Source organism: Sinocyclocheilus grahami, unplaced genomic scaffold (genome assembly GCF_001515645.1).
Source record: "Sinocyclocheilus grahami isolate Dianchi unplaced genomic scaffold, SAMN03320097.WGS_v1.1 scaffold284.1, whole genome shotgun sequence".
In the NCBI taxonomy this organism is placed as follows: Eukaryota; Metazoa; Chordata; class Actinopteri; order Cypriniformes; family Cyprinidae; genus Sinocyclocheilus; species Sinocyclocheilus grahami.
The window spans coordinates 315,001-330,833 of record NW_015505463.1 but is presented as its reverse complement, the minus strand read 5'-3'; the positions used below and the strand labels follow the sequence as shown (position 1 = coordinate 330,833).

Genomic DNA, 15,833 nt, shown 5'->3' with positions numbered 1-15,833 from the left:
CACCAGGCCGTTGTCCAAAAGTCTTGGCCTCATTCCTGAGCAAGCCCTGCACTGCTAGTGACATGATTCTGTAGCGGACTCCTCAGGAGGAGACCGTCCTGGCACTTGCTGGACACTCTGGGACGTCCTGAAGACTTCTTCACTGCAGTCGAACCTCTCTCCTTGAAGTTCTTGATCCAGTAAATGGTTCTTTCAGATGCAATATTCTTTGTAGCAGTTTCCTTGCATGTGATTGTGAGGTCATTTTTATGCACCGCGATGATGGCTGCACGTGTTTCTTTGGAGGTAACCATTGCTAACAAGAACACAATGATTGGAAGCGCTTCTTCCCTCCTTTTATAGCAATCAGTCTGCTCTTACAATCTAATTAGTATGATAGTGATTAACCTGACTAGTACTCATTCACACTTTCACATGTGCTGCTGATATGATTAGTCAATTAATGTTAGCTGGTCATTTTGTGTCAGGATCAAAAAACTGTGAAATTTGTTTTTTTTTTTGTGAAAAGTTCTTTTTTTTGGCCAGTGAAACTTTTAGCAATTATTTAAAATGCATCTGATCACTCTACTCAATAATCTAGAAACAATGTGAATGAACACCACAACAGCTTAAGCAGCAAACTTTGTAATACACAAAATTTGTCACTGCCAAAACTTTTGGCCATGACTGTATAAAGTACTTAATTACCTACATTTGTGTAAAGTGAAATTCTGAGTCTTAATTGTCAAACGTAGGTTTTTATAAAAGAATATTTGATATTAGCTGGTTGATTTTAAACATACACAAGACAATTACATGAATAAATAAAGTTTTTATTTTACATAAAATAGGGTTTCTCTTCATAAAAAATTGCATATACACAAGTTTGTATAAAAACACACAAGTGCACACTTTGATACAAAAGTAGTTCATCCAGTACAAAAACATTGCTGCATATCTAGCACAAAATATTATAATATACAGGTTGCCTGTGGGCTTCCTAGTGTAACGTTAGTGCATCCCCTAACAGACGCCGTATATGAGACCTGATACTATTTTTCCTCATTCATTTAACTACAACTGGTCACCTCGTTATTTGTACAATATGGAAGGAACAAACTGGCTCATTCAGTTGCATTTACACATTATTGCATCAGCAGGGCAAAATGTTGAATGCGGGGTGACAAGACACAAGTCAGCAGTACAGACATCCTCGCGTGCCTCAAGTCCCATGCAGTTCTAACATTTAGAAACTTGTGAGTGTTGCATCTGCTGGAAAATGCCCTCTGTGTGTCCAGTGCTCAATCAATGAACTCGAGTCCTTCACGGGCACCAGCAGGCAGCGTATCAGCGACCTGGACCAGTCCTGTGCCGTCTCTTCAGCACCAATCTTTAGTAGTCAGTGAAGCACCTGTAATAGAATAATAACAGTTATGAGTCACAGGCATATACAAAAATGATTCCAATTCAGTCATAAGAAAAGAAGAAATTCATAAAGAGGATAATCCATGTAGAATTGAAATGAACAATTTTCTATCTTGCTCTCCAACTATGCAGCCTTATGATGTTATGATAAAAAAAAAATGATTTTTAAAGAGAAGGCCCCTTATAGTTGAGGGCCCCTGGGTCTGTAAAAGTGAAAAAAAGCTTAAAAACTGCTCCTACCTGATTCATATCTGTCGAACCATGTGGTAAAGTCCAGCAGCTCTTGCTCCTCAGAGCTGAGACGCTCGTAGCTGCCCTCATCAGAGGAATAAGCTGAATGAGGAGACTCCGAACCCGCCGAGTACGCGTTGGAGACCGACGGAGATGGGACGCCGCACTGCAGCACAGCGGACACGGCGTCGTGCTCGTCCAGCAGCTGCTGAAGCGCTCGGATGTACTCCACCGCCGAGCGCAGCGTCTCCACTTTGCTCATCTTCTTGTTCGCCGCTCCGTTGGGCACATGCTGGCGCAGCGTCTGGAAGCCCATGTTCACCTGCTTGACGCGATTTCTTTCGCGTTCGTTACGTCTGGCCACCGCCATGGGCTGCTGCTGAGGGATGGTATAGCCGAGTCCGTTGAAGGTCAGTCTCCTCTTGCACCTGAGCAGCTCTGGGCTGCTCGAGCGCTGTCTCTTCAGCACTTTACACTCCCTGTCCTGCTTCGCATGAGGTACGAGGGTGTCCGAAAAAGGCTGGTAAAACGAATCGTGAGTCATTTGCGTCGTAGCGATGACAGTTGCCTCCATGTCGCGGGGATGGGGACTTTGCGAGTAATGCGCCGCTCGCAAGAAGCGATTCACCTGTTCGGCAAATGGTTTGAGGGTAAAGCAACTTGCTCTCCCTTTTCTACACGTGCGCCACTCCTCCACCCACTTTCGGGCCGCACGCTCCCAAAGGAAGACCCCGCCCCCTGCATGAATCCCCTGCTCGGGGTTCTCGCGCCGGGCGCGTGGCTTTGACAAACTCAAAGGAACTATTCTGTGAGCTCACTGCGCCACGCGTATGAGGCGCTGCCTATCTCAGTCAAATCATGCTCAGCCCCGCGCACGCGTATGCTCCGCGCTATGGAACGTAACACTTTCGTTGGGGACCACTGATATCAAAGAAAACGATGGAGTGTCGTCGATTTTTAGACGCTCAGGTTACTATAATTCACCTGTTGTCTGTCTGTCAGTCTGCGGGGTGCTTTGGATAACCCGCTAAATAGACGTGGATCCAAAACAGCATAATCACAAAATAAGACTAACATGTCAAAGTGCCAAAAAGTGCCATGTTACACATTTTTTTTCAACGTTTTTTTTTATTTTATTTAGTACTATAATTTCGATTTAGCCTACTATACTGCATATAAAACTTGAATGCATATGTAACTTTTATCCTCTAGAATAAAAAAAAGTATTTAAAGACTTTTTTGATCATTTAGATTGTGTTGATCAGGTATTTCATATATTGTCAGGGCCAAATGTCTCCATAAAAATAGTAAAACATGTGTGGATCATTCGGTTATTATGAAAAAAGGAATACAAATATGTTTTCTTAATAAAAATGTAACAAAGCAGAACGGTTTGTGTGAGGGATCTGTTTAGGGTTAGAAATCATTAGCGCAATATAAACACAACAGACGTCAAAGGAAAGTCTCTACCAGTGTGTGAGTGTGTGTGTGTGTGTGTGTGTGTGTATGTGTGTTCCCAACCTCAGACTGCTCCAAGTGAACTGTCACTGAAATTAGTATATTGTAAAGCACCATCAACAAAATCACCTGATAATGACTATACATTATAATAAAGAAAAAATCTGAACAAATGAAAAATGAAAAAATTAAAATAAAAACACTCTTCATTGAGGCTAATTTCAGAAAAGAAAAAAAAAAGAGTTTGTGGAAAAAAATACAACACAATAAAAATATCTGGTAACCCTTTATTTTGATGGTCCCCTTTAAACATTCGGTTGACTATAAGTAACTACATGTCAACTACCAGTCATTAGAGTAGTTAGTAGACTGCCTGCTTAATATCTGCTAATACTTTCTTTTTACGGTCCCCCAACAAACATTCTATATAGGTAACTTTGCACATACATTGCACATACTTATTAACCTTAACCCTAACCATAACCTTAGCTGTTAGTTAGATGATGTGTAGTTGCAAAGTTACTTCTAGTCAACAGAATGTCTAAAGGGGACCATCAAAATAAAGCGTAACCAAATAATTTAGACTTTAAACTTCATATTTGCTGTGATTTGTTAGAATATTTACATGCTGAGGTAACTATGTAGGCCTACTATTTATTTTCTAGCTACTTCGAAGCATGGCTGACAGACAGAAACTTTGGTAAGTCCCATAAAACTTGTAATATTAACTGAATGTATTATGTTTTTGCATTTGATCTTGATATAAAAGTTATACTGACTTGTAAGTAACTTTGCAAGTACATGTCACCTTATTCTACTAAACCATAACCTAACAGTCAACTAATACTCTAATAATTCTGGGAATTAGTTGACATGTAGTTGCAAAGTTGCTTACATATAGTCAACAGAATGTCTAAAGGGGACCATCAAAATAAAGTGTAACCAAATAATTTTGACTTTAAACTTCATATTTGCTGTGATTTGTTAGAATATTTACATGCTGAGGTAACTATGTAGGCCTACTATTTATTTTCTAGCTACTTCGAAGCATGGCTGACAGACAGAAACTTTGGTAAGTCCCATAAAACTTTGTATCTGGATAACTTTATTGAACAATTCATTACATGTTCAAGCCAGGACTCCACAGCAGCAATACTTTACCCTCCACAAATAGTCCTCAAACAAAATGTACTGTAAAACGTAAATGTATAAAGATCTCCCCCTAGCGGCGACAATATGTTTCTACAAGACAACATACGAACAATTTCTTACTAAGAGTAGACCAGACAAATCTTGTGTATGTTCCCCTAAATAAAGTTAAGATTCCACCATTCCATACTAAATCAAGAAATATACATTAACTATAGTGAGTGTGATATAGGCTAAATTTAATGATTTGGAGCTATTACAATTTGTGTAATAACATGTTGAAAACATTTATAATGCTATTTTCTGTGCAAATTTAATTCATTACGTAAACATATGTTCAAGTTGTGTTTCACAATGTTTAAGCAATGACACATTTGTAGTCTGATGTGGGGCTTTAACAGCCTTTTCCGTCCAGTCAAGTGAGTTTTTGTATTATTTCTTTTAGTATTATTTGTTCCATGTGTCCTCTCTTTAGGTCTAAGCATCAGGAGCTGAAAACCAGAATATTTCATAATTATAAAGGGCAGAAGACTAAGTGCATGTTGTATTTCTGTGTAAACAAATGCATGTACTTCTAGGGAACAGCAACTCCGTCCTTCGTTGGTGTCCATTATGGCAAGTTTGTTTCTCCTCTAGTCCTCTATAAGACAGAACACAGTATTCAGTCACCTGAATTAATTTCAATCCGTTTAAAACCAAGATGAGTCAAACATACTTTAATAAAGGAATATGTAATGTACTGTTGAGAACACACAAAAAGAGGGCAAATCACATGAAAACTTACACATTGAACTTGCTTGTCCCTGAATCTTCTAACCATTCTTGCCAGTCATTCCATTGAAAGTATTCGTCACAGTTACTGGATTTACAGGGACTGTGGACAGTCAGGTACAGCCCTTGCCACTGCTCTGTCAGTGTGTTCAGCCGTATCATAATCTCCCTTATCACTCCCCATGCTTTCTGGATGTCTTCTGAGGTTTCAACTACAGGAAGAAACATTATTATGTACAATATTTTAATTATACAGTAGATTTAATACATTTATGAAGAAGGCAAAAATCATCTCTTAGTGGCAACAATATGTATCTACAAGATGTCAAAAAAAAAACAAGAAACTACAGATTTAATAATTTTATAATAGAAACAAATATAATAAATATGAATGCAGCCTATGTGACCATTAGAAACTTATTTAAAGGGGTCATATGATACGATTTCAAGTTTTCCTTTCTCTTTGGAGTGTTACAAGCTGATCCGTAAAGTTGCAAAGACTATAGTCTCAAACCCAAGAGATATTCTTTATAAAAGTTAAGACTCGTCCATGCCCTTCTAAAACGCCTCGTTCAAACACGCCCCCACGTCTATGTCACTGTAAATACACAAAATAATGTTCTTTTTAGCAACATCTTATGACCCCTTTAATAAACATTAAAAAATCTTACAAAGCGTAAGTGTATGTAAATGTAAATCATTGCTATACAAAATGTAATAAAACAGGGGACTTACGCTCGCTCTCTTTGCAGCGGATCTCAATGAACTGGTCCTCATCACAGCGTTCTCTGAGAAGAAACCGTCTGTCACCACAGCACAGCACACACTGGTCTTTTCCTATCCAGTATGGAGAGTATAAGGAGCATGTCCTGATCACAAGCCTGTAAAGCAAGCACCAGTTTTACATGTTATTACTAGTTATTCAAGTTTATTTCTTACAATCAAGTCTAAATCAAGTTGAAATTAGCTTTTTGAGCAAGTCATCAGGATATCCGGGGTTGATGAGACTTTGTAAAACATGACAGCAAATACAGTGAATAAATCAGGTATGTTCTTCATTGAAATTCTCTATTTTCTCTGAAAGAGACAAGCATAAGTATTCACCTGTGGAAGAAACCATGTGGTATCTCAGGTAGGAAGTAAACATGGATATTTAGGTCCTCTGTATTGTCTGATTCCCACTTTTGCTCTACCTGTTTGTTGTCTGGCAGGTAACTTGGGAACAGACAAGCATCTGGCTCATACACAATCGGATTTGAGGGCACCCAATTTTTCTTCGGACAGAATTCGTTGGCTTGTGGATTGAGAGGACCGTTATGTTTGGTCGACAAACATACATCAAAGTGCTTTAGTAGTGAAAGGAGACATCCTTCCCTCTTTTTGGACCCAACCACCTCCTCAATCAGCTCTTCATCAGTAATGCCATAATTCTTCTGGAGCTCAGTCCGCACCAGGATCCTAATAGCCACATTGTTTAAGGACGCTCTGTCTTTATAGTCACTGATCCATCGTTTCTTCTGTATTGCAAGTGCATTTTCTGACTTCAGCTGTGCAGGGGAAATCTTGTTCAGTTCCTGGACTAGGTCATGTCTCACAATAGTCTGTGACAGAATCAAAAGAAAATAAATGATGAATGATTTCTACGCTGATTAGTTTATGGCTATTCAATGACATTTAATGGTTGTAATTTAAATGTTTGATGCATGAACCTTGAACAATGATATGAGGAATGATGGTTTTACAAACAAAGAACCCGCCAATTCTGGGATTTCCTTGTACCACATAATGACGCCAATTCGGTGAAGATACTGAAGAATTAACTTTAGTTTGTCATTGTCCAGTGTAACATGTCTGTTCTTTAGTTCATACAAGAGGTCCCTTTGACTCGCAATTCCTGTTAATATGTGCAAATTTCAGACTTAAGAAACTCATTTAAGAACAAACACATCAAGCATTGTAATCTTACAAAAATAAAAAAAAATACTGACCATGCTCAGCAATGTCACCGTTTTTCAGGAGATCTTGGATATCATTCTCCACCTCAAAGTAGCATCTAGGTAATGTCTGTTCTATGCTGGGGAATGTCTCTTTGTTCAAAACCTCATTTTTGATGCGAGTATGTAGCTTGTCAATGTCCGCCTGTTCTGTGCAATCTATAGGTACAAAGTCAACGACCTAGAAACAAAAGGTGACAAAGAAGATCATGGCAGCACATTTAATTGGATGCATATTTTATGCCAGCAATTGCAAAACCAAATTACCTTTAGTTTGTACTCAGTCAGTCTTTCAATTTGATTTATCTGGTCATAGTACAAAGGTGAGTCCTCCATTTCCTGGAAGTTCTTCCTGCGATGCTCCAAATTAGTTGTATGTGTTTCAAGCATTTCCTTCACCTGCTCTTCGATGTGTTTTTTCTTTTCTTTCACCTCATTCTCATTCGTGCACTGGTCAACATGAGTGCCCACAAGCAGAACTACTGAGTCTGGAATCTTAAGCTGAAGATTTTTGATCCAGAAGCCCACATTCTCCTTGAAACTCTGGGCATCCATGTTGTAACTGAAAAAAAAATGCTAACTGTTATGCTAACTGGCCCAACAGTGAAAAAAGTTCCCTAAGTCTCTATAACATTCTGGTTTTGCCCATTTTATTGTCCACAATGCAAAAATCACACGTCTGATTCCTTAGTAATAGAGATGCTTGCTAATAAAAGAATAAATTCTCAACAAGTTGTATATGTTTAGTAGTTAACAGTTTATTGCACTGTGAGATCTAGCAGAAGAAGAAAAAACATAAAGAAAAAAGGTTTTACCTGGAAAGGTCGATGGCAAGTATGACAAAGGCTTGAGCTGTTATAAATACATGATGGGTGATGTAGTATTCCTCTTGTCCAGCAAAGTCCCAAAAGAAAAAACGGATACCCTCACAACCAACTTCACTTATTTCAATCCCTACAGTACGGTCTTCCTTGGCCACTGATACAGGGCGACCCTGCTTCAGACTGCGGCACAGAGTGGATTTCCCTGCCATGGAGCTCCCAAGAAACATAGTCTTCACAGTGCAGACATTTGGGGCGTTCGCCTCAAGCATTGCAAAGTAACTCTGGATATCTCTCAATCCCCCTGCACAGACCTCCTGAGGGGGCTTTCTAAGAGGGTTACCACTAGCTTTGAACAGAGTTAAGCTACTGTTTTGAAAGAGTAGGTCTGGTAGCTCAGCTAACTGGTTCCTCTCAACATAAAGTTCTTTTAGGTGTGAAAGACCCACAAGAGCATCCAAATTCCTCAAGCAGTTGTTGGACAGGTTTAGGTAGTTGAGCTGTTGGCACCTGTTCATGTCCTGGGGTAGCTTTTCAAGCCGATTGGTGCTCAACTTTAGGAATCGAAGTTTCTCTAAGGATGGAAAGACATTTTCTGGAATGGTTTTGATATTGTTCTGATTGACATAAAGTTTCTCCAATTGGTGTAACCCTCTTATGTCCACAGGGAAATCACTGAACTCATTCCTGCTCAGGTTGAGCTCTATCAGGCTTCTCAGTTGATTGATACCAGTGATTTGTTTGAGTCTGTTCCGCTGTAGATCTACCTTGACTGCATCTCCGCCCCTCTGAAGTAGCTCATAGGGAAGGACTTTGAGTTTCTTTCCAGCAAAGTCTTCTTCCTTTTTGCCATTTTGATTTCCTATGGTAATATTATTGTTTTTTTTAAAAAGTGTGTGTCATTCCTATTTTAGTATTATTACCAGCATACTCCTAACATCTTAACCTTTTCATAGATGACTCGAAGAAGCAACATATTTCAACATGAATGATAAATGAGTGTTTTCTTTTTCTAGGCAGCAAAAAATAATTAAAACTCAGTGCGAGTCGGTCAAGATTAGCAATTATTATATCCACCACAATGATACAGCAAAACTTGACAGTCACCATCACTATTGACAAACTAATTATAATACACGGTCTTCACATTTCTTTGGAAATTACAATCATGCAAATTTGTAGCATTTCTTAAAGATCAAGATAAAACAAATGTGAACATACCATTTAAAAGCGGCATGTTGTTGAAATGTTCAATAAACTCTTTCGCTCGTCTGTGTGTCTTGTAGATGATCTACTTCCTTATGTTTCATAGAGCAGAGTAGGGACGGACTTTTAACAGAGTTACATCTGATTTTTACTTTCATTTACTGGAAAACGTAGCAGTATCTATTTCCGTTTCTGTGGCGTTATCTAAAAACGAGGCGGTACTGCCATCATCTGGCTAAAATGTGAAGGGAATTCCGGCTCTTTTTAGGGATCCGGATCATTTGGCTCAGTTTAGCAAAAAGAACCGGCTCTTTCGGCTCCTAAATGGCTCTGTATTTAGTACCCCCTCTGGATTTTATAATTCAGCCAAATCCTATGTCTGGTAGTATGTGTGCACAAATGTAATTAAATTATTCAACATAATTAAACTAAACTATTTAAAAAAAAGGTATACTGTAAAATGCCACGTAATCAGTTTTGTTCATTCACACTATAATTCAGTTTTTCACAATTCAAATCCAAATTGTTTTGTGATATTTCCGGCTCCATAAACCTTTCCAAAATACCATAATTTTACCTTTTCTTTTTTTTTTTGGCATAAAAACCAAAAACCTAATTTATGTAAGAACGTGATCTGGGAAACATCAACATCTGATAAATGTCTTTGAAAAAGCAGATTTACATACATTCTAAATCATAAACATCTTTAAGACATTTTCCAAACATCTATTTAACATCTGATAGGAAACGTCTTAGAGACATTGCAAATGAACAATCTAAAAAAAAATACATCTTGCAGATATAAATGCAGACATTAAATATGTGATATTCAGTTTATGTGCTTCTCGGGGTAGTGAACTATCCAAAACACAAACTCCAAATCATACTCAAAATTCAACATGGTGCGCCATATAATAGATACAAACTAAATTACAGTGTGCAAATCAGAAGCATCCAACACAGTTGTATCGTTGTATCTATTAACCCTGAAGCATTGTCACATTGTGCATGTCTGTTGATTCTGTTGATGTGAGCCATACATGATACATATACATTATATATTTTTTCTTTTTTTTTATTTGAAATATAACAAAATATTACAAGTTTTCAGAATAAATTGGCATGCAACTTACATTCAAGGACATCAGTTTTAAGAGGGGCTTAGACTTACACAGAATACCAATTTTTTTTTTAAAAACATTCATTCTTTAACCCATCCATATTAATAAACATAGCGTAAACATAGGGGATCAAATAAAACATTCTAATAAATTATATTTATCAAATAAATCTAACAGCTGCTTTATTAATTAATTAATCAACTTTTTGACTACGAGTATTGTGTATTGAGTATTGTGTCAAATAGCCTAATTCCTAAATACTGTAAAAAAAAAAAAAAATCTTCATTTGTGAATAAAATTATTCGCTCATTATATTTAACTTTTTTTATAGTAAATAAACTAATGTACATACAAAATAGGCATTGAACAAACAATATTTCTCATTATATTTAACATAAAAGACAATTGGGGGTCAAACAGCGTACAAAATCTGCGACGAAGAAGTATGTTCCAAAAAAGGAGTTTTGGTGGGTTGGGTTGGTGTCACAGTTTTGATAAATAAAATATCCAACGGCACAACAACACTAAGCACTGAAATATAGGGGGAAAATATAGAAAGGGATAACGTTTAAACGTCGTCAGAGTTGGTAGTGTGGCTTTATCAGACACTTGCACTTAACATTAAATGGAGTTGGGTTTTGACCAGCGAACGACGGAGATCTGTTTAGTCTGTCATTAGAACGGCTGTATCTGACTCCGAGGCAGCAAGTGCATCAACTTACAGGTTATCACTTTTATTGTAGCTATATGGGTGCTATAGTTTTTCTTGTCGTTTAATACACTTGGCCAAAATATCATGAAACGATGAAGCGCTATAGGCCATGCTCAGGATATTTAAAAAAGTACAAAAGTATATGGCTAGACGTCAAAAGCTAAGACTCTTCTCCTCTCTTCAAACACACAAAAACATTGACCTTTATAGACATAGTGTTCAAACATCACAGTTATGTATTTACCCTTACATTGCGAACAAGCGGAGATGTGGCGCGTCAGTCTGAATGGAGGAGGGGTGAAGCTATGAGGTTTCGCTGACAGTTTGAGCTGTTACGAGCTTTAGTGACAAGCTCTTTAAATGCTTTTCATTGGATACATATTTGTAAAACCCTCAAACAGACATAAGGAAGACCAGTAGCATTGATTTAAAATAATAATAAGGAATTATAATGGAGATATGAAGTTTGGATAATTTTCCAGGCACACCTGACTGGGCTAGGGTATGGCATCTGCCGTACGGAAACGCCGCCCCGCCCTACACCCTTCATCCCTTCGAAGCTCTCACTCCGGGGGTAAACCCTTTGAAGGGATTAGGGATGAGCCCTTCCAAATGGAACGCAGGGTAAGTGTGTGTTAAGGGCACTGCGCTCTGGCGTTTTTAAGACCAGGGACAGTCTTGCGCACTTACTTCCTGTCGCGCGCACGCGCTCAAGGGGTGTATCCCTCCTCGGGTCCTGTCCCAAATCGCACCCTAAACCCTCGCGGTCTTCCTCTGAGTCCGCACTTTCATGACGTAATGCCGCTTTGACTGTCGGGAAGTGCGCATCGAGGGCACATAGCGGCCGCCAAGGGGGCGCTCGCGAGCACTCTTTTGAGCGCTAAAATGACGAATGGGATACTCTACCTACGGTCTCGTGGACTTAACGGACACGCGCACGCGGCGAAAGTGCACACATACCCCTTGTCCAAATACCCACACTTGCGGTCTTGGCCACTTGAGAGCGCGTGCGCGCGACAGGAAGTAAGTGCGCAAGACTGGTGCCAGGTCTTAAAAACGCCAGAGCGCAGTGTCCTTAACGCACACTAAACCCACACTATCTCGAATACCGCTCCGGAGCGCTATTCGAGGCTTAGTGTATCCCATCTGGCATCATGTTCTGGAAATAAATCGTGAGACTTTTTGCCAAGATCTCGCGAGAGGTCACGGAAACCTTTCCAGTACAAGTTAAATAATAGGCTTGTTTGAGATGCACGTTGTGAAGCTGTGTTTTGAAGGTGGGGGAAGAGACCAGCTTTTGACGGACGCGGAAGTGGAAGCAGCGTGTATTCAGATCGGAGCAACGGAAAAGTTTGGTTGTGATTCAAATAACTCATACTGAGTTTTGATAAGCACAAGTTATAGTATTAAGAAGAAGAAAAGATGGGGAAATCGCGGGGGGGAAAAGAGGAAGTTGGATCAGAAACAAAAGATAGGATTGATGATTCAGAGATTGAAGATGAAATAGAGACGGGTTGGTCACAGGTAGAAGGAGGGAGAATAAAAAGTGTAGGAAAAACAAATAAAAAGAGGAAGAAAGATAATGAAGGGGATTCAGTAAGTATAGATGAGGATAGTGAAAGGGAATTAATAAGTGGAAGGAGAGAGGAAATAAAAATGATTGTGAGATTTAAAGAGGGGCATGGAGTAAAAGGAGTAAACCCGATTGAATTAACAAATGAGTTGAGGAATAATGATGCTATGGCATGACATGGCATATGTAGAAATTTATGTAAGCCAAGATTTAAAAAAAGAGCTTTAAATGTATTGTATAGGCTAACATTTTTTCACACCAGGGGCGTAGCCATCATTTCAGAAGTGAAAATGTCAAATACAATAATTTTATGTATGTAGCCTATGTATTATTATTATTTTTTATTTATTTATTTTTTACAAGGAATCATTTTCTTATCTCTTACTTTAAATTTGCTATAAGAAATCAAATACACTGCTGGACAATAATCAATAATTTGTAATCTATCATTTTTCCTAATAGCAATTTTATGATTGTTTTGCATACTACAAACAATTATTTCAATTTTCTGCACAGAATAAGGTAGAAAATATACTTTATATGTCAATCAGCACGGCATCATTCATACATTTTATTTATTTATTGTGTTTATTGTCTTAACATCAGTTCATTCTGATTTTTATTCAGCTTAGCTACAGATATAGCCTGGCACGTCTTAAGTTCGAGTTGAGGAAACAATCAGGAGAGATTAAATGTGCAAGAGTACTTCAGGATGGAGCATTGATGGTTAAATGTGATAATGAGGAACAGGGATAAAGTGATGAAAACGAAGGTTGTGTGTAAACAAGAGATTTCAAGTTGTAAGCAAACAGGTGGAAAATCATGGATATGCGTAATTACAGGGGTACCATTGGAGGTCACTATTGGCGCTTTTCCACTGCATGGTACGGCTCAGTACGGTTCACTTTTGGAGGGTTTTCCACTGGGTACAGTACCTGGTACCTGGTACTTTTTTTAGTACCACCTCGGTTGGGGTTCCAATCGTACCGTACCATTACCAAAACGTGACGTGTAAACTCTGCTGATCACGGATTGGCCGGAGAGAATCGTCACTACTTGCGTCACTGAACTTGCGACACAAACACAAAAGAACCGCTAGATTTAAATCAGCACAGCCAGCGAAGGATCGAACACAACTGTTTTGAACGAGCGCACCTTTTTTAACAACCAAAAAGTGGCTGTTCCCCCTGTTGAGGAAGTACAGACGTTCCTCTCGTTGATAGCAGAGGAGCGGATCCAGCGAGAGCTTGATGGGGCGACGCGGAATGAAAAAGTTTTTTAGGAGTCGCGGCAGTAGAGGCAGCGCAACTATAACGACATGTGAATAATCCCGCCCATTCTAAAGCGATACTAAACTGCAGTGGAAAACGCAAACCGAGCCGAACCGAGCCGTGCCGTACCATACTGAGCCATACCGAGCCGAGTCGTACCACGCAGTGGAAAAGCGCCATATGATAGAGCTGAAGAGGAATATAAAAGGAGGAAATGTAATTGAGGCAAAGCGATTGCAAAGGAATAGGGAAGGTAATAAGGAAGAAAGTATTTCTGTAATGTTGCGCTTTGAAAGTTGTGGAATGTTACCAAGTAGAGTGATGATTGGATATGGTAGCTTTAAGGGTCATGAAAAATGCAGCAGGAAGTAATATTCCTAAGAGTAAAGGAAGAAGAAAGACAAAAATGGTACAACACGTCCACAATGGAGAATATGCTAACACCCTCAGAAAGGGTTAGACTATAATACATATTACACACTAAGCAGGCTAACACACACACATTTTGTTGTTTGATATTTGAAATAAATTATAGGTAACAAAATGCTTAATGCAATACCTGAGTACAAATGGAGTGAGATTGAAAAATGCAGCAGTAAGTAATATTCCTAAGAGTAAAGGAAGAAGAAAGACAAAAATGGTACCATGGTGGAATAAGGAGTGTGATGAAAACGAGAGCATACAAGAAAGTAGGAAGAATGCATAACTATCTAGATTTAATGGAATATAAGAGAGAACAAGCAAAAGTAAAAGAGGTGGTAAGAAGGGCAAAAAGGCAACACTGGAGAGATTGCCTTGAAAAGTACATCAATAGAAGAGGTATGGAATATGATCAGAAGGATGAATGGAATAAGGAAGGAGATAGAATATCCCATTTTAAATTAAGGGCAAGTCATAGCAGTAGAAAACGGTGAGAAAGCAGAAATGTTTTGTAATACATTTATAAAAGTAAACAGTACGGAAAATCTGACTGAAGAATTTAAGAGGGAATGGGAGGAAATATTAAAAGAGCATCCTCATCTATTGGACTAAAGAGAGGAAAGAGATAATATAATGGATGTCCCATTTGGAATGACGGAACTAAAACGAGCGCTGAGGAGAATGAGAGAAACTACTCCTGGTCAAGATGAAATCAGCGATTATATGATCAAGCAGTTAAGTGAGGAATCATTGAGAGTAATGTTAGAATTCTATAATAAAGTTTGGGAAATGGGGGGTGCTACCACAAAGTTGGAAAGAGGCACTGGTATTGCCAATAAGGAAACCAGGGAAGGATCCAAGTAAGCCGGCTAATTATAGACCAATAGCCCTTACATCTCATGTAGGGAAAGTGATGGAGAGAATGATAAAGGACAGACTAGTTTATTTTTTGGAAAAAGAAGGAAAATTAGGGTAGGAAGAGGAACTATGGATCCGGTTATGTGTTCAGAAGCGGAAATAAAGAAGGCTCTATCAAATAAAGAATCAGTAACTGCCGTTTTTCGATATTGAAAAAGCCTATGACATGTTATGGCGAGAGGGTTTGATGATAAAATTGGAGGAGATGGGGGTAGGGGGGAGAATGTTTAATTGGATTAGTGACTTCCTTAAACAAAGAGTAATAAGGGTGAGAGTAGGAGACTCTATATCATCTCAAGGAGTAATAGAAAATGGCAGGGAAGTGTAATAAGTCCAATGCTTTTTACAATAATGATAAATTAAATGTTTAGTAAGGTGGATAGGAGTATTGGAAGATCACTGTTTGCAGATGATGGGGCTTTGAGGTATAGAGGAAGAAACAATAAGTTTAATATGGGGAAAATGCAAAAGGCTGTGGATGAGGTAGTTAAATGGTCATACAAATGGGGATTTAAGTTTTCTGTGGAGAAGTCACAAACTTCTATATTTTCTAACAAGAAAGTAGACAGAGAATGGAAGTTAAGATAAGTTTAATATAAAGAATATGCAAAAGGTGGTGGATGAGGTAGTTAAATGGTCATAGACATGTTGATTTAAGTTTTCTGTGGAGAAGTCACAAACTATTATATTTTCTAACTAGAAAGTAGACAGTGAATGGAAGTTAAGAATATACAGGTGTATCTCAATAAATTAGAATGTTGTGGAAAAATTCATTTATTTCAGT

At 38.5% G+C, this 15,833-nt stretch overlaps 2 protein-coding genes across 2 annotated transcripts; both read right to left on the bottom strand.

Annotated features, from left to right (window-relative positions):
* Positions 1 to 1,016: 1,016 nt before the first annotated feature.
* Positions 1,017 to 2,253, bottom strand: LOC107600448 (achaete-scute homolog 1b). The gene is made up of 2 exons (XM_016292350.1): positions 1,645 to 2,253; positions 1,017 to 1,390 (listed from the first exon to the last, which is right to left on the bottom strand). The coding sequence occupies exons 1-2, from the start codon at positions 2,207 to 2,209 to the stop codon at positions 1,359 to 1,361; spliced, it is 597 nt and encodes a 198-aa protein (XP_016147836.1). The 5' UTR covers positions 2,210 to 2,253; the 3' UTR covers positions 1,017 to 1,358.
* A 1,928-nt stretch (positions 2,254 to 4,181) lies between these two features.
* Positions 4,182 to 9,245, bottom strand: LOC107600447 (malignant fibrous histiocytoma-amplified sequence 1 homolog). Its single transcript, XM_016292349.1, has 10 exons — positions 9,050 to 9,245; positions 7,823 to 8,690; positions 7,275 to 7,569; positions 7,002 to 7,188; positions 6,723 to 6,907; positions 6,118 to 6,614; positions 5,749 to 5,894; positions 5,027 to 5,225; positions 4,815 to 4,882; positions 4,182 to 4,733 (listed from the first exon to the last, which is right to left on the bottom strand). The coding sequence occupies exons 1-10, from the start codon at positions 9,063 to 9,065 to the stop codon at positions 4,720 to 4,722; spliced, it is 2,475 nt and encodes an 824-aa protein (XP_016147835.1). The 5' UTR covers positions 9,066 to 9,245; the 3' UTR covers positions 4,182 to 4,719.
* Positions 9,246 to 15,833: the final 6,588 nt, after the last annotated feature.

Excerpts from the sequence above, each read along its gene's own strand:
- LOC107600448 (XM_016292350.1), bottom strand. The coding sequence starts at position 2,209 with ATGGAGGCAACTGTCATCGCTACGACGCAAATGACTCACGATTCGTTT. Across the intron at positions 1,391-1,644 it reads GTTCGACAGATATGAATCAG|GTGCTTCACTGACTACTAAA; the intron begins GTAGGAGCAGTT and ends ATTCTATTACAG.
- LOC107600447 (XM_016292349.1), bottom strand. Across the intron at positions 7,189-7,274 it reads TGACTGAGTACAAACTAAAG|GTCGTTGACTTTGTACCTAT; the intron begins GTAATTTGGTTT and ends TTTTGTTTCTAG. Across the intron at positions 5,226-5,748 it reads CCGCTGCAAAGAGAGCGAGC|TTGAAACCTCAGAAGACATC; the intron begins GTAAGTCCCCTG and ends TTCTTCCTGTAG.